At 35.4% G+C, this 21,741-nt stretch overlaps 5 protein-coding genes and 1 non-coding gene across 8 annotated transcripts; 3 read left to right on the top strand and 3 right to left on the bottom strand.

Moving 5' to 3' along the window:
* Positions 1-14: 14 nt before the first annotated feature.
* On the top strand, positions 15-1,486 carry LOC118050222 (uncharacterized). Its single transcript, XM_035060488.2, has one exon. The coding sequence runs from the start codon at positions 254-256 to the stop codon at positions 1,208-1,210; it is 957 nt and encodes a 318-aa protein (XP_034916379.1). The 5' UTR covers positions 15-253; the 3' UTR covers positions 1,211-1,486.
* A 1,581-nt stretch (positions 1,487-3,067) lies between these two features.
* LOC118050135 (uncharacterized) lies at positions 3,068-3,631 on the top strand. The gene has a single exon (XM_035060386.1). The coding sequence runs from the start codon at positions 3,068-3,070 to the stop codon at positions 3,629-3,631; it is 564 nt and encodes a 187-aa protein (XP_034916277.1).
* Positions 3,632-4,256: 625 nt separating this feature from the next.
* On the bottom strand, positions 4,257-11,400 carry LOC118050224 (chaperone protein ClpB3, mitochondrial). Its single transcript, XM_035060489.2, has 10 exons — positions 11,004-11,400; positions 10,315-10,533; positions 9,952-10,189; positions 9,506-9,701; positions 8,837-8,891; positions 8,307-8,457; positions 7,694-8,002; positions 6,666-6,931; positions 5,649-6,578; positions 4,257-4,730 (listed from the first exon to the last, which is right to left on the bottom strand). Exons 1-10 carry the CDS (start codon positions 11,274-11,276, stop codon positions 4,434-4,436), a joined length of 2,934 nt encoding a protein of 977 aa, XP_034916380.1. The 5' UTR covers positions 11,277-11,400; the 3' UTR covers positions 4,257-4,433.
* Positions 11,401-12,822: 1,422 nt separating this feature from the next.
* Positions 12,823-15,212, bottom strand: LOC118050225 (uncharacterized). 3 transcript variants are annotated; one of them, XM_035060490.2, is made up of 3 exons: positions 15,004-15,212; positions 14,737-14,922; positions 12,823-14,163 (listed from the first exon to the last, which is right to left on the bottom strand). In XM_035060490.2, exons 2-3 carry the CDS (start codon positions 14,788-14,790, stop codon positions 12,865-12,867), a joined length of 1,353 nt encoding a protein of 450 aa, XP_034916381.1. In that variant the 5' UTR covers positions 14,791-14,922; positions 15,004-15,212; the 3' UTR covers positions 12,823-12,864. The 3 variants fall into 3 exon arrangements, with proteins under 3 accessions (XP_034916381.1, XP_034916384.1, XP_073265731.1); XM_035060493.2 differs by having other exon boundaries at positions 15,065-15,212; XM_073409630.1 differs by having other exon boundaries at positions 14,737-15,212.
* Positions 15,213-15,585: 373 nt separating this feature from the next.
* TRNAT-AGU (transfer RNA threonine (anticodon AGU)) lies at positions 15,586-15,659 on the bottom strand. Its single transcript has one exon. It is a non-coding gene; the product is annotated as a tRNA-Thr (tRNA).
* Positions 15,660-19,396: 3,737 nt separating this feature from the next.
* LOC118050226 (probable CCR4-associated factor 1 homolog 7) lies at positions 19,397-20,919 on the top strand. The gene is made up of 2 exons (XM_035060494.2): positions 19,397-19,598; positions 19,711-20,919. The coding sequence occupies exon 2, from the start codon at positions 19,863-19,865 to the stop codon at positions 20,694-20,696; it is 834 nt and encodes a 277-aa protein (XP_034916385.1). The 5' UTR covers positions 19,397-19,598; positions 19,711-19,862; the 3' UTR covers positions 20,697-20,919.
* Positions 20,920-21,741: the final 822 nt, after the last annotated feature.

Genomic DNA, 21,741 nt, shown 5'->3' with positions numbered 1-21,741 from the left:
CGTCAAAACCATGGCCCTTGCGAGCAAATCAATGCTTAGAAGCATAGTAAAAAATGTCAAGAGTGAACGTGTCTAAAAAATGCAGTCAATCAGAGCAATGCCTTTGAGATTTTGATTATCATCTTACGAGGACTCCGATGCACCCCGCAACAGGGAACCAACACAGGTCAAGTCAATTGCTGCCAAAGTCTTCAAACACAGAGAAGACTTCATCCTTAAAGCAGCCAGTGGTTGAGAGATTCCTAGTGGAAAAATGAAGAACTCTCAAACCATGATGGAAGAGAAGCGGCTAGGGTTCTTCGACTTGCTCAAAGAATCCCTCAAAACCCCCTTCAGAAGTCCCAATCTCATCATCTTTGCCTTCTTCTCCTCTCTCCCTTTGTTCTCCTTTTTGATCATGTACGAGACTGTCTTCCAGCAAACCATGATCAAAACATTGAAGGATATTTTAAAGGAAAGAACATCTCCTTTTGATGTTTTGGATTATTATTATGCAACACCAGGAGCTACAGAGAGGTTGATTGAAGGAATTTCTAGTAAGTTTTTTCTACTTTGTCTCATAAATTTAGGGATACTCCATTTGCTAGACCTCTTCAGCATGATTGCTATAGTAGACATTGCTTCAATGATTTACAAAGGAGATCGGAAAGCCATGAATCTTAAGGACATGTTAAGCAGATGCATCAAAGAAACAAGAATTAAAGGGCCTCTCATCACATCCATCTATGCTCTCCTTTTAGATTCTCTTATTTCAGTTGGACTAGTCTCCACGGTGATGTACATGTACCTCGGGTCAAATACCACTTCCTTCTTCTCCGTGATATTTTCCTTAGTCTTTATAGGTTTACTATCAAAATACATAGAGTGGAGTGCTGTATGGAACATGGGAATTCTGATTTCCATTTTGGAAGAGAAACATGGTGATGTAGCATTGATAATCTCAACATATCTAAGCAGAGGTAGCAGGCAACATGGATTTCTTCTAATGCTCGTGTATTTTGCGTGGAGGTTTGCCTTGAGATTGGGATGCGTTTACGTGGGATGGGACAGGGGAGGAAGTGGAGTCGCAGTCGCAGTAGTGCATGCTAGCCTTGTTTGTTTGGCCAAAATGTGGCTGTGGCTGATATTCATGGTTTACTTCTATGATTGTAAGAAGAAACGTCTGCCTGGAAAAATGGATGTGGAGGGAGGACAAGAGGAGAGTACTTGAGGGCACCAGGCAGCATTGATATTGCAGTCGAGCCCTTGTCCTTTTTGGCACCATTTTCATTGCTGCAATGGCCAAACTTCCTTTTCTTTTGTTGGCCAAGGTTGGTGGGTGTCTCGCTCTAAATATTTCATGGCATGGATTTGATTCCTGTTTCCTTTTGCTTCCTATTTTCAATGCTTGCTATTTATTGTCTGTTTTTCCCCTATTCAGCTTACTTTGTGAATGAATTTTCTCCGCGTTTATGAAAGGATCAAAAAGACATTGATTACTTTTTTATGTTTGTTTCGGGGTAGGCTTTAATAGGTTATGATTTTAAAAAAAAAAAAAGTTTAGAAAAAATATTTTTAGTTATAGATAGTTGGATTTAGATATGTGTTCGGTTTGGTTGTTTTACAAATAATAAAAAGAAGATCAATAAGGAATATTTATGAAACTTAATTAAAAAAGTATGTAAAAATTGTTGCACAAAACTTGTATTTTAAACTCAAATTTTTAGTGGATCTTACATCATAAAACCAAGTTTAATGCTATACCAAATATGTTGTTGTGTTTGTTTTACAATCGATGTAAAATCTAGCGCAAAACAAATATAGTTTTAGTATTTGAGTCAATGCCTCGGCTGATAGGTACTTAAAATTTAAATTGAGTTTTAATTTAATTTTTTTTGGTTTGCAAACTTAGTTGATCGAGTTAGAAGAGTCGATATTAAAAATTTATTTGAAGTAAAAATTTATCCAATTCCCTTGAAAAATAATAAAATAAAATGCCACCCACCAATTATATAGCTCTTTTTTTAATTTACAATATTCCAAATTCATACTATTTTATAAAAAAAAAATATATTAGATAAACCAAGCACATAAACCAAATCATTACGAGTTTAATCCACCACTAAGACAATTCACCTAGTGATATTTCCTTTTAGAGTTTCAGTTTAGGATAGAGTTAGCAAAATCCATTTTCTTGTCTTTTATAGAAAATTACATGACATGATATTTTAATTAAAGATATATATATTTTTTCAATTTATAGTATTCTAAATTTTCATTTTTCAAAGTAATCATGATTAGTCGAATCTAGCACACCAGCCAACTCGATCCAGCACCGTTCGAGTTCACCTGGTAATTATGTTTCCTTTTGGATTTTTAATTAATTCAAGGTAGAACGAGAGAATTGTTTTTTTTTTTTTTCTTTCTTTTTTTGGGGAAAATTAGTGTAAAGATATTAGACAAGTTCTTTTTTAAGACGTCGGTTCACTACAAACCCAATTATTCACCTAATTAATAATATTTCCTTTTGAAGCTTTTAATCCCTTTATCTTTCCATCAAATTATATAATATGTTGAGTTGGATAAATTAATAAAATGTTCATAAATTCATTTTAATTCATGCTCAATAGACTCGTGCGCACTAATTTAGCACATATACTAATAACTCACTGCGAATTTTTCTTTTTAAACTCCCAGACCTGCATAATAACCAGAAAATCAATTTTCTTCGAAAAAATGATATAAAATGTTAAGTTGAACATATTCACAAATTAATCATCTTGTTTCATCCCATCAATTATAGATGGAAATTTTTTTAATACAGTATAATCTAAATCTTTAATCATTTTACTAAAAATGATAATTAAACACACAGAACAACTCGTAACGAGCTCGTTCCACCATGAACCTTTTTCATTTGATAATTTCCTTTAATCCTATCCAAATTATGAAGAGGATACAGATTGGATTATAAATAATCAAATTGTACTAACAAAAAAATCACTCTTCTTTGCTTCTCATTTTCTGTGCTCTTAGTTCTTAGTGTTTATTATTGCTCTTGTTTTTTTTTTTTTTTTTTGAAAAAAACATGGCATACCGCAAAAGATCTCCATGCCAAGATGCTAGGAGCAGGACTTACCCTAAAATATCACAAACACAAAGCGGGAGCAGGCCTGTTCCGAAATGGGAGAAGGAATTCTGCCTCGAAGTAGGAGGAATGCAATGGAAAGATTTCTTGAAAGCCAAGAAATACATCTTGCCAACAGGGAAGATCATGCTGTGGGATGACACTGAAGGGAAGGAGTGCTTCTACGACGCTAAGTGCAGGTTTTGGGCACTCAAATTCGGTCACACTCGTAATTACAAAATACACTATCAAAATCCTGACAAATATATTGATAAAATTGACTGGAATTCTGAAATCGATCCTCAACTTTTCATGGGGCTGGAAGCAGCGCTCGAGCCAGTTCCTTATGATCACAAGGAGAAGAATCCTGTTGTTTCTGTAGAAGAAATCAAGCCAACAGGATGGGATGTGTGTGAAGATTGGCAAGGACCTACGTGCTTGACAGGCTTGATTGTTGGAGACGAAGAGGATGGAAACTGCATGGGACAACAAGAACTTGCTAATTGTTCGACAATTAATTATTGATTTTATGGGATTTTCGAGTTGGATGATTAGCCTATTTGCACACCCATCTTCTTTCTTTTTTTTTTTTTTAAAAAACTGATGGGTTCTGATGAAAATTTAGTTAAACATATTCAAGTCTTGCTAATCATGTATTTTGCTGTTATGCTTATATATTAATCCTTTAAACAGATTACTGTCTTGAGGAGATTTAACTTTGCAAATCCCTATTTAAATACCCGATTATGCACCAGTAATTTTTCTGTATTTTTTTGTTTTGGGTCAGTGTTCTTGATGTGTCCAGCTGTCCCCTTTGCTACCTTCCTAATTAAGCATGGTATTTTTCTATGTAAAAAATTAGCAAACATCATCTCCCTGAAGACATTAGGGTTTGAAAAATTGATCTACAGTAGTTGATAATTCTTCCCCCGAAAAGTTTAGGGGAGAAAAAATCAGCAGGAAAAGGATAAAACAATCTAAAACAACTGGCATCTAGGTTTTAATCGTTAACCTGTAAAGTCAAAGCAACTCAATTTCAAGTTGACTTTTTTTGAGATCCAGACCCACCAAGTGAGCCAGGTTTAATAACAGTGCCTAAATCAAGAAGATGAATTTACCATTAAGATTTAAGTTTTTATTTTTTCTAAAAAAAAAAATAACGTGAACTTAACTATGGAACTAGCAGCGCTTATTTGGTAATTTCCTTTTTACAATGGGCAAAAAAGAAAAGGAAAAGGAAAAGACAGTAACTTGCTATACTGTCTAGAAAGTTTGTGCTAAAACAAAACGAAGCATTACATACTTACAACTTCAAAAGGGAAATCTATCAGGCAACCATGGCTTCTCTTAATGAACTGCTCTCTATTTTCCTGATGTGCAATCTGTTCTGGGGAGGAAGATCTGAAGCTACATCAGCATCAACTATAATCGAATCTTCTTCCTTGAAATCTCCCTTCAAGACTCCCATTGCAATTTCATTCTCAACCAACTGCTGTATCACACGCTTAACTGGCCGCGCTCCAAAGTTCGGATCAAAGCCCAGTTTCCCCAAAAGGTCGGTGGCTTCCTTGGTGTAATGCAGATCGATTTTCTTTTGTTTGAGCCTCTCTCTCAGTCGATTCATCTAGCAACAGACAATGAAATGTTAGATCCTGATCAAAATAGTTTATGACACAATTCAATTAAAAAACAAAACACAAAAGAAGCACACATTTAATCACAGGGGCCTATGTCTCTAAAACTTTCATTCATGTAAACATATTAGAGGAGTATCAAAGAACACAAGAGCTGATTAACTTTAAAACAATGGTGTCACAAACAAGAGATATATTATGCTTCAACCTCAGATGCATCATACACTGAGAGGACAGGAGCCCATTGCCTTGGAGAGTCAAACCTGCCTAGAAATAATAGGCAGCAGAACATGATTGGACCAATTCTTCATTCATTATATGACTGGTATCCGAACAAGCAAGAAACATGACCAGCAAATAGTTTACAGATCAATCTCTCTCATACCTTTTCACTAATCGTGAATGCTGCAAACCATCAAGCAAGAAACATGCAATAACCGCGCTCATGAATTTGAGTCCAATACAAGACCAGCAAGTTATTCAAAAAGCTAGAAACTTGGCCATTGAAATGGATGAACTACTTATTTTCTATAGATGTGAGTTTTTTTTTTTTAAAAAAAAAAAATCCTTCTCTATGTCACTGTTCCATGGATAATTTGGAATTCGGACCTCATCAACCAACTCGTCTGAGGTCCGTAAACAAGAAGCAAATGAGAGGATGCTCATAGAGAGATGGCCTCTCTCTCTCTCTGAATGTTCATTACAAAATGTGACTAAACTGGAAAAGAAATCAGCCTCCTTCTATTCCCAAGAATCCCACAGAATTACATGTTGCAGGGATTCCAAAGTTCTATTGACCAAGGCGGGTTAGAAAATGCATTCAGGTGTCCCAGCAAAAAAATCAACAAGGAAAAAGAAAGGCAATCAAAACAACGAACTAAAAGTTTACTATAGGAAAGAATTATTACCTGTATCTCAACAATTCTATTGATTTCCTTGGAGTCCAAAGGCTTGAAAACAATATATTCATCAATACGATTCATGAATTCCGGACGGAAATGTTGTCTGGCCAAATCTACAACTTGTTTTTTCATGATATCATAAACAACTTCCTTGGTATCATGTGTATTACTGAGAGTTTCAAGTATCAAATGGGAACCAATGTTTGAAGTCATAATCACAACAGCATTAGTAAAACTAACAGTTCTTCCTTGAGAGTCAGTTATCCTTCCATCATCCAACAACTGTAGCAGAATGTTGAAGACATCATGATGAGCTTTCTCAATTTCATCAAACAGTACTACGGAATATGGCCTTCTACGAACCACTTCAGTGAGTTGCCCACCTTCCTCATAACCAACATAACCAGGTGGGGCCCCCACCAAGCGTGAAACCGCATGCTTTTCCATGTACTCACTCATATCTATTCTTACTAGAGCATTTTCAGTGTTAAAGAGGAAACTGGCTAAAGCCTTTGCAAGCTCAGTTTTGCCCACACCAGTGGGGCCCATGAACATAAAGCTAGCTATCGGACGATTTGGATCAGATAGTCCTGCCCTTGAACGCCGGATGGCATCAGCCACTGACCTCACTGCAATATCTTGACCAACTACTCTCCTGTGTAGCACCTCTTCCAGTAAAACTAGCTTCTCCTTCTCTGATTGCTGAAGGTTTGACACAGGTATACCAGTCCATTTGCTTACAATTTCAGCAATGTCAAAATCAGTCACCTCTTCTCGAAGCAAAGACTTTCCAGACTTTCGGAATTCAGAAAGGTTTTTGTCAGCCTCCTCTAACTGGCGTTGAAGGGACATTAGAGTTCCATATCGGAGCTCAGCAGCACGGTTCAGGTCATACTCACGCTCAGCAGCTTCCATCTCTTGATTGACTCTATCAATCTACAAGCATTTTAAAAAAGTACAACAAAAAATTAAGGTATGAGGATAACTTTGAGGTCAGTCCACCAATAACAAACAAAGACTTACCTCTTCTTTTAAGGATCGTATTCGATTCATGAGATCCTTCTCACGATCCCAAAGTTCATTTAGTTCTTTCTGTTTTTGCTTAAGTTCTTCCAAATCATGTTCAAGCTTACTCAACCTCTCTTTTGATGCTTTATCAGTGTCATTTTTCAAAGACAACTTCTCCATCTCCAACTTCAACACAGCTCTATCGATTTCATCCAGCTCTGTAGGTTTAGAAGTGATCTCCATTTTCAGCTTTGCAGCCGCTTCATCAACAAGGTCAATGGCTGGCCAATAAATCAGAAAGAGATAATGAGAGGTCAACTGATCACAGGCAGAGAAAAACTAGAATGTACAGCATCAAACATTTTTTGGTAGTGACCGTGATGGTAGAAGATTCTAGTGCAACATTAAGCACCTAGAAACCTTAAAAAGTTGAAAAAACAAAAGGTGAATTGCTAGTCTTCCTCATTCCCCAGCCTCCACCTCCCTTTTTTTACTTTATTCTATTTGGAGGTAAGTAGGAGTGCTCATCTTTTCCAGTTACATGCTTCTCATTTTCCTATTTGTCAGATATCAAGCTAGCCACCACAATGACCACTAATAGAGGGCATTGAGTGCACTCCAATGCTTTAATTGCTCTCGTGCATCGTCAATAAGATCGCACGCTATCAATATACATCAAATAAATTGGCAATGAAAAGAAAGAAAAGATGGAAAAAGAATACCATTATCCAATTATGATCCTGAAATGGACTAATGGGAGGAGAATAGAGCGGTCAAATACTCAAAACTTTTTTGCATAAAGTGCTTGCTCTCAAGTTTTAAAATTGCACCTTCGTGGTTGCAAGCCCAAGACTTATCGTCCATAGAAAAATGAAATTTTCCCCTTTCGTACTCATTTTAAAGATTGAAGCTGAAACTCTGGAAATAGTTTATTTTCTATCACCATACACAGAAGCATGCATAAAATTTAACAGAAACCAGCCCTGCCTTTTATGTCCAATGTTGTAAAATAAAGTTCTCTTTTTCTCGTTACTTATTTTTACCTTTGTCAGGCAAAAAACGTTCTGTGATGTATCTATCTGCAAGAACTGCTGCTGCAACAAGGGCACTGTCTGATATTTTAACACCATGATGTAGCTCATAACGCTCACGCAGCCCGCGAAGAATGGATATTGTATCTTCAACAGCTGGTTGATCACAGAACACTTGTTGAAACCTTCGTGCAAGTGCTGGATCCTTCTCAATGTATTTCCTATACTCATTCAATGTAGTTGCCCCTATACACCGAAGCTCACCTCGCCCAAGCATTGGCTTCAACAAGTTCCCAGCATCCATTGCACCAGATGTAGCCCCTGCAAGAAAATCATCAAGAAGGCCTCCCATGTCAATGGTGAATAAATTCTTAATTAAGACAGTTGTGACATCATAGAGAAAATTACATACTGAGATGCCAATTTGAGAGTGTCTGCTGATCTCACCTCATGCAAACACACACCCAACTCATACAATTTGTGAATATGAACTCAAAAGTTTTGCGTTAAGCGTCTAAAACCACCAATTCTAACAGTGCATCTAAGTAAATAGTTGGTTAATTCTAACCTGCATAGCAATTATTAGTAAATAAAGGAAGACAGCAAGCAGAAGCACAGCACTGACCTGCACCAACAACAGTATGGATCTCGTCAATGAATAATATGATCTGCCCATTTGAAGCAGTAACTTCCTTCAGCACAGCTTTTAACCTCTCCTCAAATTCTCCACGATACTTGGCACCAGCAACCAATGCACCCATGTCCAGGGAGATTAACTGTCCATACACAAAATTGAAGCATAAAAAAGTTCTATTCAAATTAATTTAGGCTTGTCAGCAAAACAAATCAGTGTATCTTGCAAAATCCAAATCTGAATCTAATTGCACATCTGCAGGACCAGAATATGAACTCCAATATGTCAGATCCCTCATAATCATATTTGATTTCCAACTCTTTCAATTTAAATCCATAAGAGGAATTTGATTCAAGTCATTAAAAAAAATTCTTATTGTTTACCCAGTCAATACAAAAAAAGATGCAATTTAGAGTAAAATGTAAAAAGATCTAGCAAACATAACTAATTTAAAATCATACCAAATTACCAATAAACAATGGATGTGAAATCAAGGGAAAGAGGAAGATAAGGATAACAACCTTCCGATTCAACAGAGGTTCTGGCACGTCACCACGCACAATTCTTTGAGCTAGTCTACAAAAATAAAACACAATTTCATTAAAAACAAAAGTGAAAAGAGAATTGCAAATGATGCCTAAAATTTTGATCTAACTCACCAATGCATCAAGAAAAGATTCTCGATATGATTCTCAATTGTGAAGTTACATGAATTAGTAATGGCATATTTCAACACAGATCATAGTAAAGAAGCCTTCTGAATGGCCCATGGAATAGGTGAGAGCTTGTAATTTACAAAGGATGAATTACAGGTTTTGTACCATGATATATCAACATGAGCAGGGAATTGTTTTTCTTCAATTAAGTTGACAAACCAAATGGACTACACTCTAGATAACCAGCAGATACAAAGTGTTCCGTGTCTCAAATTTCAGTAGCTACCATTATTCAGGAAACTTAGAGATATCACATTTTGGGAAAGATTTGTGCATAATTCTACCCAGCTCAGTGTTTGCCTAATATGCAAAACAGTCCCCTTTTTTTCTTCATAATTCCATCCAGCTTAGTGTCTACCAGAGACACAAACCATCAATGTACCCAAATCGAGAATATAAACTACTAAGATTTCCATGCAATCATCGAATACAAGGATGAGATTTAAATTCCTTATATGTGAACAGTAGACCTACCCCTCAGCAATTGCAGTTTTTCCCACACCAGGCTCGCCAATAATAACAGGATTATTTTTTGTTCTGCGTGATAATATCTGGATACACCGCCGAATTTCATCATCTCGACCTATTACAGGATCGAGTTTTCCACGCCTAGCAAGCTCAGTCAAGTCACTCCCATATTTATCTAGTGCCTGGTATTTCCCTTCAGGATCTGTGAACATTAAGAATATAACAGATAAGGATAGGCTACAAATTATTACAGGAAGTATAACACCAAGTAAAAGTTGCTAGCAGAAGAAGAGGATTTATTCTTGCATAGCAACATGCATGTCGAAGTTGTACAAGCACATGTCTTACACTATTATACAGATGAAACGGCTAAATCTTAATAAACTAGGCTGACATAATAGTTGAATCAGAGTAAAATTATGCAGAAAAAAAAAAAAAATCTAAACTCATACTTTGATCAGTTACTCTCTGATTTCCACGAACAGCTGTAACAGCATCCCTCAAATCCTTCTCACTAACCCCAAGGTTCCTCAAAAACTGCTGCCCGAACCTCTTGTCTAAATGGAATGCCAAAACAATATGCTCTACAGAAACAAAATCATCTCCCATATCCCTCTTATTCTTTCGCGCATTGTCCAACAAGGAGCTGAGATTGGAACCCATTACAGGGCCACTGGTCCCACCTGTCACCTGCAACGAAAAAAAAAATCATCAAATGCATGCACACACGCTCCAACACAACCACAAGCCTGCATCTACTTATTGCATATCCATCAAAAGCATGCACAAATGTATCATTGAAGCACACTACACACCTTTGGTTGTTGCGATATAAAGTCGATTGTGATTTGCAAAGCTGAAGAGTTGTCAACTCCAATCTTTGCAAAGATTCTTCTCGCCAATCCATCCTTTTGCTCCAATAGGGATTTCATCAAATGCTCAGTTTCCACTACTTGTTGCTTGTTAGCTTGTGCTGTTTCAACAGCACCAACTACCCCCTCCCACGCCATCTCAGTGAACTGAGACGGATCAACCTGAAAATAACAGAAATGCCATCAGAACATGTGAAAACACACATGCAAAAGAATATCTCCACTACATAACAGCATTATTAAACATAAAAAAAAAAAAAAACAATAAATGCAAAAACAAAAAAGAGAACCCAAAGATATTAGCTGCTCACTAACAAGAAATTCCATGGCACAGATTACATTTCTGCCATGTTTCCGTCACTTTCATTTACAAATACTTGTGAAACGTGATTTAATTTGCCAAATTCAACCCAAAAATTTGTTTTTCTGTTCATAATTTTCCGAGTTCTAAAAAACTGTGCTTTTCCAAAAAACTTTCTTTCGAATTGTAATATTCAAGCAAATAGTTAACTAAATTACAATTTTAAACTCTCATTAACTCGAAAAATTAGGAAAAAAAATAAAATTTTCTACAATTCATAAATTAATACTAACAATAATAGCAAAGAAATAACGAAAAAAGAAAAACTTACCTGAGAGGAGCTGGCCGTGGCAGAGGAGAAACGAGGAGAGGAAGAGTGAAAGAAGCGAGTGGAAGTGATCGTTGAAAAGTTGGCGAAAACGACATTTTTATTGTCGTTTAGAGGCCGAGAAAAGGCCGAGCCGAGCAGTGAAGAGGAGGAGGAGGAGGAGGAGATTGCGCGAATGCGAGAGAGTGAAGAGTGAGGCGAGTGAGACAGTCTTGATAGCTTTGAGGTGGATTTAATGGTGGTTAAAGCTGATTTCGTTAGCCTTTTTGACGCCATTTCTAAGGTTTTTTTAGAGAGATTGAAGTGGAATTTGGGAGAGAGAGATTGAGAACGAGAGAGAGAAGGGTTTTTGAAAGCTTGGAGAAGAGGCAAAAGGAAGCATGGAGAAGAGTTTAGGAGCTTCTTCTTCAGGATTCTTGTTGCGGCTTGTCGTTCCAAGATTTGGAACTTAGTGCTGTCCTCGACGACTTGTCAATCGATTGATGCTTGTGAGAGTGTTTTAAAGTGTTTTTTACTTTAAAATATATCAAAAAAAAAATCTTTATTCTATAGCTATTAAATCATAACAATCTGAAAAATATTTTTGAAATATCTAGAATAGTTAAATTTGCTTTGAAATTTTAGAAATAAATGTTCAATCTTATGCTATTTAAAATTAAAAATTTAGAACTCGTTTATCAATGAAATCAAACTAGTTGATCTAGTAGACAAACTAATTCTTAGTGGTTTAAGGAATTTTTTTTATTTAAACAAGTAGAGATTAACATTTTATTGTTAAATTAATAGGTTGAGAATATACTTTGGGGATGGGAATTGGAATAAATTTTAAATTCAGGGATCAAACTGAAATAAAACTAAAAAAGATCAAATTGAATATATTTTTAAAGAGATGGCCCCTGCTGGACTCCTTAGGTTAGTCCCCGTCGATCATTTGGTTTATCCCAGCTTCTCTTACCTTCTGTTTCATACAATTTGGAAAGGGATTGATGGACATTCAGTTTCTTTCTAATTTGATGAAGACAATCAACACATGTACTTGTTTTTTCCTGAATTCCGATGCCCTACGTTGATGTCGCAGGTTTTGTTCGACTGCTCCTGCCTCCAGACCTGCTGAGTTCTTCTTGATCGTGTGTTGCTTCTAGCCCTGGATGTTTCTTCCCCATTGCTGCTAGGGGTGCTAACTGTTCTGTTTTCTGTTCTTCTCTTCTCGAATGGTCCATGGATTACTGCTGCTCCATTTCTGTTCGGTCCTCTCTTGATCAGGCCACATGGTTATTTTTTCTGTTGTTAGGAAAATACAGCATCTTGAGAGCAGGTTATGGAGATGGAGATCAGATTGAGTTTTTTGTAATCCATATGACAAATACCGAGTTGTGCTTGTCTTGGACTTCAGATGCATTGCAGAAAGTCAAAACACATTGAATCTTTGACATGAGAGATGCATCTACGAGTTTAACTTCAAGAAGAAGTCTGATGAAAACAAGCATGATTTTGAACCTGTTATTAGACCAGACTGAAATTTAATCAGCATATTTCAGACTTTTTCTTGTAAGGATTAGCAAACTGAACCAGCTAAGGTCGACATCATGCCCATGTTAATCCTGGAATTTATTGTTTCACAATTTTTTTTATTTTCCTAGTTAATTAAATTCTTATCATTGACATTCAGATTATATTTTAAAACTAAAGGACTGTAATTTTTAAAATGGAGGAAGTCTAGCTTTTTATCTTTCAGTATATGGTGCGTCACTCTTCTTTGCTCGTAGCATGAAAGGAGATAGGTTTAGTATATGCGTTTTAACAATATAGATACACATCCATCAAATACAAGTGCCAATTCCAACTAGAATTTGCACAGAGACATTCATAAGGTGATGTTTACATCTGCAAGATTAACAACGTTACAAGGAACAATTCTTGCAGGAACTAGTTGCCGCTGTCTTTTAACAGTCGTTATCCAGTTAGCTGATTTTTCCCAGCTCAAGGATTCGTATAGTCTACCGCCATTGCTGAAGTTTGCACATCTATTCTGACACAAATTTGGCTTCTCTTCAGTAGTTGCAAAGTCTCCATAAGATTTACCTGGCTCAGTTTCCATTGCATGCCTTTTAGTAACAGCCTGTGATCTATTGGGTGCAAAACTGAGCAAAATCTCAGCTGCCGTTGTTTCACACTCTTCATACAGGATTGATTTACCCTTCCTGTTCTGATTGTCCTCTATTACAACAGGAGGTTTCTCCGAGCTTGTCATGTTTCCAGGTTCACTGTCTGAATGTCCGTAGCTCTCTGTTTGTTTGATTTCAGAACCTGTATTGGTAGAGGAGACTGAAGGTCTCCAAACATCTTGGTTGATGAGGGCCACTTCTTCGCATTCAGATAAGAAGAATTTCTTGCTGCTGGGGCTTGCCTGGTCTTCCTCGCGAGTATCTTTTTTCTTGCAGAACTCTGCGTCCTGGGACTCAATGCTATTGCTGCCATTGCTCGAGTCCTTTGCAACAGCAGGTAGGTTCAGATCTTGCTGTTCCGGATTGGTGTTTGTCTCCAAGTGAATCGGTCCTTGGATGATGAACTCATCAAGTTCTTTTGACTCACAATATTGAGGTTCCAGGATTGAAGAATCTTGAGAACATGTGATGGGATCTTTGGGAAATGAGTCCATGCCAACTTGACTATTGTATGGTTCTGATTTTGGACCCGTTGATGCAATTTTACCACTGCTTCCAAGATCTTGAAACGATTCAGTAGAATCTGGCAAATTGCTTCCTTTCCATTCCTCTGCTGTTCCTTCAAGATCAGAAGACTCATAGGCATCGTCTTCTGGGAGTTTTTCAAGATCAAAATTTCTCAAAGGTTTGCAATGAGCAGGGAGGAAAGTTTCAGCCCCCATGCCATCAATCCATAACGAACCACTAACTTTAATCTCTTTGAGTGTGCAAAAGGGACTCAAAGACAGACCCAAAGCATCTTGCTTATGTGCTCGACCAGCAATATAGACCGGCGGCCTCAAAGGTTTCCCTTCCAAAACAGAACCACAAAATTGGCCGTCCACAAGCACAAGACTTTCAGGACTAAATGCAAACACTTGAGCCTGAGGATAATTTCTTCTCCTTGTTTCCTGCATCGCAGCTTTCTGGATATTGTACAGTCTGTGCAGTGCCTGCACCTGTAAACAGCAACATTTCACAAAATAAGACAAGTAAAAAATTTCATTTCACTCATACATCCTTTTAATTGAGCTAATAATTGGAGAAAAGCAAAACCAATGCAGCAGATAGAGATGTCAGCACCGAGATAATCCATGATTGGCCTACCCAGCCTTGCCGGGCGGGTCAGCCCAATGATCCGTCAACCCAGAGTATGGCCTCTACCGGGTTTTACTTTGCACCGGCCCCTTTTTTTTTACAAAAACAACATTGTTTTGGGATTTCTTTACCAAAATAAAGTCGTTTTTTTTTTTTTTTTAAATCATGGCTTTGGTTGGCCCGCTTAACAGTGAGTCAGCTCGGGCCGATCCCTGATTGGTTCTTGTAACTATGATTTATAACGTTCTTTAAGAAATGCACTTGATCATTGAACCAAACTGAACAAAGTAAAAGGGCCTAAGAAGAATCTTCTCCTCGTAATTTTTCTTTATTTCTTTCTTTCTTTCTTTAGCAAACGTACTTTCATCTATGTTCTTGATAAAAGCTGAACTCTTCATCGAACAGATAAGAAAACAGAAAAAGGTAGATCGAACCTGTTCCTTGAACAAAGCTTCATGTTGCATCATTGTCTCCCGTACTTGATCCATGTTGTCAACAAAATCAGCTTCCTAATAACTAACAGCAACAAAAATCCTGCAGCTTCATTGACAGCTCTCTTTTTGCAGTGAAGTTAATTGAACCACAAGCATCGAACCCTCATCCATTTTACTCTCAACTATCTGAAAATTCAAAAAAAAAAAAAAAACCATCATTTGACGAGGTTTGAAGAAAACCCCAGAAGATCAAGGTCCTGTAGACACCTCGAGTCCAGTCTAGTGGTCTCTGTAGGGAACCCAAATCTCATCTCACATCCAAAAGTACCTTGACTCTTCAATCTCCACAGGTAGCTAGCAAAAGAATCAGGATTTTTAGAAGAAATCACTCTCAAAATAAATTGCCACCTGATTCCTGAATCTGACTTTCTCAGCAGCCAAACAAAAGCTTTAAATGGTCCAGAAAAAAAAGGGGGGGGGGGGGGGAGGGGGGGGGCGAGACCTTGAATCTGACATTTGAGGCTCCTGAATCCATAGAAATAATCTTAGATAGATAGAGATATCTTCGTCACAGACAGGACAGACAATGTCGGCCTGACTTGTAGTTCGTAAGCTAAGATTCGAGAATCGATTTATTCAGTGATGAGAGAGACCAGACAGGTTTGCGGGTTTTAGCACTCTTGACGTACGAGAGAATGCCACGTGGGAAAGTGTTGGAGACAAATCAAAGTCAAGCTCCTCATTGGCTGGGATTTTCTTGTTTTTTATGTAGGCAAACAAAAGACAAGGCATTTGTTTTTTTATGGAGTAAAGGGTAGAATGGGATATTACAATAAAACCAACTTTTTATGCTTTCGTTGAGAGTCGAACTCAAGACCTCCCGCTTACTAAACGGGTGCTCTAACCAACTGAGCTACGAGAGCTTTACAGCGCAGTAATTAATTTAATATATAGTATTAATTTTTAAAATTTCCTTTTCTTTTCCCTTTAAAATGTTTGAAAAGTTGATGGAAATCGCATGGATAGTTATTAAATCCGAGGATTGAAGTTTGATTTTGCCTATATTTATTTTTGAATTAGTTTGTCAATTAAATCGGTAAAACCAGTTGACTCATAGAAAATTAACCTAATAAAACCTGATTAATGTAATTAATTTTACCAAACTTTAATGGAACACGACAACATTCTTTAAAAAAATCTTATTCAAGACAGCAATATTATTTCGGGATCGAACCCAAATATTAAAATAGATATGATAACCAGATGAAAAGGCACATAATGCCTTGCGTGCATTGATCCAATTTGGGGACCCCAAGGCCACGAAAGGCTTTAATCATACAGTTTCTTTTGTTCCTATTCAAATTATATATATATAATAATATATATATAAAAAAGGTGTTCATTTGTTGCAAATTTAAATGAATGTGAGGGAATTATTTCTTAGTGGGAGGCACGATTACTAATTATTTATAGAAGCAATAGTATCTGCATAATAATAGCGAATCAACTCTTTAATTATTTTTTTAATAGTGTTTAGTTTATTTGGATCCATGTGATTATAAATGATTCTCGTAGCATTTTATATTATTAGTAACTTTATCAGTAAGAAATTATAATGTCGCTTGCAAGCTTGATTCAATGATTCTTGATGTATAAAATATGGAGGGAAAATCGTGTGTTTAAATAAATAATATAATATAATGTAAACGTTCTTTAGAGGCCGTTTGATTATTAGATATCATTGTCAACTAGATCTTTCTAGTTTTAAATAAAGGGAATTGAAAAAAAATTGGAGTAAGATTTTTCTTTCCTTCTTTCTTTCTTCTTTGTAACCACGAGGTGATTATTATGGTGGAATTAGAAAAGGAGAGGTTGTGAGTCTTTGGATTTGCAATAGCTTTTTCTCATGTATTTGAAAATACATTTTACTTTGAAAATTATTAAACTAATATTTTTTTAGTATTTTGGTGATAATTTTGATATATTAATATAAAAATAAAAAACATCTAAAAAATAATTTTAATGCATTTTTAACTAAAAATACACTTTTCAAAAGCTCTTTACAACACAATACCAAAAACAAAAAAAGGATAAGATTTTAGCGAAACTGTTGGCCTAGCTCCCACCACTTCTTTAACAAAATCATGGGATTTAACCAAATAGTCTTAAAACATGTCAACTCGGTTGCAAAGTATGGGTCATGAGCTACTGTTAACTGAAATAATATATTTAAAAAATAACTAAAAAAATATTATTTTGACAAAGAAAAATGTATTTTTTTTAAAAAAAAAACAATTAATCTCACCAGGTCTTACCAAGCAGGAGCAAATTGTTGTGAAGCAATGTTTCTTGGGTGTGTTTGAAATTTCGGGTCGCGTTATTCTTGCTCCTTGTTTATTTTTAATCCCATGAATGACCACACATTTCCATCAACATTTGGCCTAGAAAAGTTTAATCGGTATTTATGTAAGTTGCAAATTTAAAATTCAATCACAAAAGAAACTTCCTTTTATGGTGTTAAATTGAACGATTACTGGGTTGTGAATTAATCAATGGATTATTGGGTTGATGAAGTATTTATAATCCTATTTTTTAAAATACAGATCGCATCGGTAGGTGGATCCTGAACATGTCATCAAATTCAATCTAATTTAAAGTGTTTATATAAAATCTAAATATATACCCCTGTTAGCAAAGTAATTGTTTTGTGTAAAGATGAAAGAATTATCTATTATATTAAGGTTGTTTTTACATGAGTTGGTTGATTTTGCCAGTCAAAAAATATTTTTTTTATTTTAAAAAAATGATAATAAAATTAAAAAAAAAAAAAAAACTATTGACCTGACTTTTTAACTATCCAAGATTTAAGAATAATCATATAAGAATTATTTTAATATAATTTAATTGATTTAGTCCATTCAAAAGTAGGTTATCTAATTCATAAAAAATATTATGAAAACAAAATATCTCAACTCAACTCATTTTTTAATATAAAATTAAAATTAAATTATATAGAATTGTGTTAATATGATTTAGTTGATTTGATTGATCAAAAAATAATTAAAAAAAAGTTAAAAAAACTTTAGAATGAAATTAATATAGAAAAAACACTTGAATCAAAGGAAAACAAAAGTTTATAAACAGAATAAGAAAGCACTACAAGGATTCTCAGTTTTTTTTTAATTAATATAGAAGGTAATATTTCCTTAGATAAGTATCAAACCATTCAAGAGTGGAGTTTGAAAATATAGTGAAGATTGCTTATTAAAGTATTTTTTTAATATATTAAAATAATATTTATTTATTTTTGATATAAATATATAAAAATAATAATAAAAATATTTTTAAACAAAAAAATAAATTTTACCGACTATCAATTCACGCTAGACTCTCAAGCGGGGTCAAAGATGTGAACGCTCGTCGTATAAAAACATTTATGTCTTTGTCATGTACTTGAAGCCACGTGTCCTGCCATGTCCATGAAAGAAAAGTGCTTGGAAGTTGGAAGTTGGCTTGGAACACACAAAATTTGATTTTTCAAAGACTTTTAAAGTCTTTTAACTCAATTTTGCATGCTGGTTGGGCAAGATACTTCTAGACATGTCCACGTGGCAACGATCACATGCATCATTTTCTCCTGTGATTTAGCCATGAACCAAAAATCTGCTCTTAACATCACGGTCTGCTTGGAAAACCTTAAGAAGGGCAACGCAACAAGACTTTGATTAAAAGGTATTTTGGAATTTGGAAGTGTATTAGTGTTTATTTTTTAAAATATTATTTTATTTTAAAATATATGAATATAATATTTTTTTATATTTTTAAAAATTTTTTTTTTTACATCAACATATTAAAATAATTTAATAATATAAAAAAACATATTAATTTAAAATAAAAAAATTAAATTTTTTTAAAAAAATACTTTCAAATCACAATTTCAAGTGAAGCTTTAAGAGGAAAAAAAGCTGTAATGGAGGAAACAGATTTTAATTTAATAATACAGTCATTGCTATCTTTAATATTTTATTTCTAGTTTTATGATTATATTATATTCTTGAATCAATTTTATACAACGAATTTACTTTTTTTTTTTTTCTTTAAAAAGATAAGCAAATCTGACTTATAAATATGAATCTTATTTTTTTTATTAAATAATTAAACATATTCTCAATTCATTTTTTTTATATAATTTTAACTTCGCAAATCACATATTCATCACTAAAAAAGTTAAAAATTCATCTGAAACAAGTATTATTAATTATTAAACTTGATTTTATTTGAATTTTAAATTAAATAAGGGGAAAGTTAACCCAGTTAAATTTAATTAAAATTTTTAATTTAACTTTTTAAAAAATTTGTTTTTGGATTGCTTTTAATTAATGCAAATTAACTTTTTAAATCACGATCCCTTGGACCTGACTCGACCTGATTGGAAAAGGATTAATAACTTTGCCTAAAACCCTAGCAAAGCATCATTGATGGACAAAAAAAAAAAAAGAGACTTTGTTAATGCATTCTGTAAGGGTTAACAAAGTCCAATTTTTGATGCGAAGACTCAAAGAGTATGAAAATGAAAGAAATCACAAAACGCAAGCGTTTTGCAAATACAGTGTAAACGCCCTCGTTTTTGACCCATTCCCCTTCTGACTTTCGAGCAATTCACTTTCCTTTTTATTGCAATGTCCTCTACGCTCTTCCTCTCTCCCCGGTTCTATTACAAGACGCCCTCGCAGTAAACCCTCCTGTCTCTCTCCCTCTCAAAATCTTATTTGACCCAAAATCCTCTCTCTAAATCGAAGTACAAATCACTAACCACCACTTCAAGATCTGTTCACTGCAACTCTTGATTTCACACATCAAAGGTTAGATCTTTACGTTCTCTAGTGATTGAAAGACTCTAGCTTTTAAGGTTTTTTACTATAAAGTTTGAATTTTTATTCACGATGTTTGTGTTTTGTTTTTTATTTCTTGCAGATCTGGGTTGTTTCTGATAGAACAGCGTTTTGGGACTGAAGTAAGCAGACCCTTTTCAAGTTCTTAGGTTCTGAAGTATTTATGCTTGTGTTTTTTGGGATCCGGGATTGGTAAAGTCTGGAACTTTTTGGGTTTTTTGTGAACTGTTATTTATGGAAATTTCAATTGCACCACCAAAGGAAGAGTCCATTCAAATTAGAGAGGTCTGGAATGATAATCTTGAAGAGGAGTTTGCGTTGATTCGTGAAATTGTTGACCAGTTTAATTATGTAGCTATGGATACCGAGTTCCCTGGCGTGGTTTTGCGCCCTGTTGGGAATTTTAAGAATATTAATGATTATAATTACCAGACTTTGAAGGATAATGTTGATATGTTGAAATTGATCCAATTGGGTCTTACGTTCTCGGATGAGAATGGGAATTTGCCAACTTGTGGGACGGATAAGTTTTGCATTTGGCAATTTAATTTCCGTGAGTTTAATGTGACCAAAGATATCTTTGCCAGCGATTCAATTGAGCTGTTGCGTCAATGCGGGATTGATTTTAAGATGAATAATGAAAAGGGTATTGATGTGAATCAGTTTGGTGAGCTCTTAATGTCATCGGGGATTGTTTTGAATGATGGTGTGCACTGGGTTACTTTTCATAGCGGGTATGATTTTGGGTACTTGCTTAAGCTTTTGACTTGCAGGAGCTTGCCTGACACACCAGCAGGATTCTTTGACTTGATCAATATGTATTTTCCAGTGGTTTATGATATCAAGCATTTGATGAAGTTTTGCAATAGCCTGCATGGCGGGTTGAACAAGCTTGCGGAGTTGTTGGAGGTGGAAAGAATTGGCGTGTGCCATCAAGCTGGCTCTGATAGTTTGCTCACATCCTGCACATTTAGGAAGTTGAGGGATAACTTTTTCAGTGGCTCCGCCAAGAAGTATGCTGGTGTTTTGTACGGTCTTGGTGTCGAGAATGGACAGAATACTAGCTGAAGAAAATAAAAGAATCAGGATAAAAGATTGATCAATATTTGTAGACAACTAGAGTGTGAGACTTTCTATTCCCTTTGTATTCTTTGGCAAGAAAGATTGTTGTTCTAGTGTTGACTTCTCTCAATCGCTTCCTTGTAACCTAAACCTTGACTAGTTTGTAGCTTGGCTCTTTGTAAATTATTGCAATCAATGTTTCAATAATAGACCTAGTTTTTTTCACAAATCGTTCTTTTGAAGTTCCTTTTATTATGAGCTTCTGTGCATTGTTCTTGATGTTTGTCTGTTTGCAATATTTGCAACCTAGATGGCGAAATAATTACTCATTGACCTTCAGAATTCATGTATTTTCATACCCCCCCCTCCCTGGATTAAAATTTTCAAACAATTAGATTAGATTCTGTAGCACTAGCAGTGGAAACCTTCAGTTTTGATTTTGTATTGTTTTGTAAAGAATGAAATTTCCTTTTATTCCATCCTAACTTCATATGGAGTATTTCAGTATTTCTGGAAATCGATACTGTGATCATTAGACTTGCAAATCAATGAATTTTAGTGCTCTCTCCATCTTCTCCTCGTCTTTGAAATTCTTTCATCGTTGTTGTGAAGTCCACTGTGGAGGTGCCATTGTATATGATACATTGTTCCTCCAAAGTTTCTCAGAGCCCCTGGAATTCATATTATAATCAGGTTGAACTGCTGTGAGTTTGATATCCTGTTCCTCTTCACTTACTAAAACAATAGGCATATTCAATCACAGAGAACATTCATGGGCATCTTCAACGAGCTAAATGAGTTTTCTCATTGTTTCAGTAGCATGGTTTGAAGAGTTTGTGCTGTGGGATGAGAGGAAGTGGAATGAGCCTTTTGCACATGCCAGTTTAGAAAAGGTACGCGCTATATCAGATTCAGCTTGTAAAATTTAATTAGTTCATGTTATGGCCAAGAAGCAATTGATGCACCCGGTGGGTCTTGTTTTTTCTGGTGAAAGGAGACCATTTCTTTTGTTAGACCAACATGTAGCGGGAGTATTTTATGTTTCCAGTCG

This window comes from Populus alba, chromosome 6, assembly GCF_005239225.2.
Source record: "Populus alba chromosome 6, ASM523922v2, whole genome shotgun sequence".
Lineage (NCBI taxonomy): Eukaryota > Viridiplantae > Streptophyta > Magnoliopsida > Malpighiales > Salicaceae > Populus > Populus alba.
This window is presented reverse-complemented; position numbering and strand designations above follow the sequence as displayed.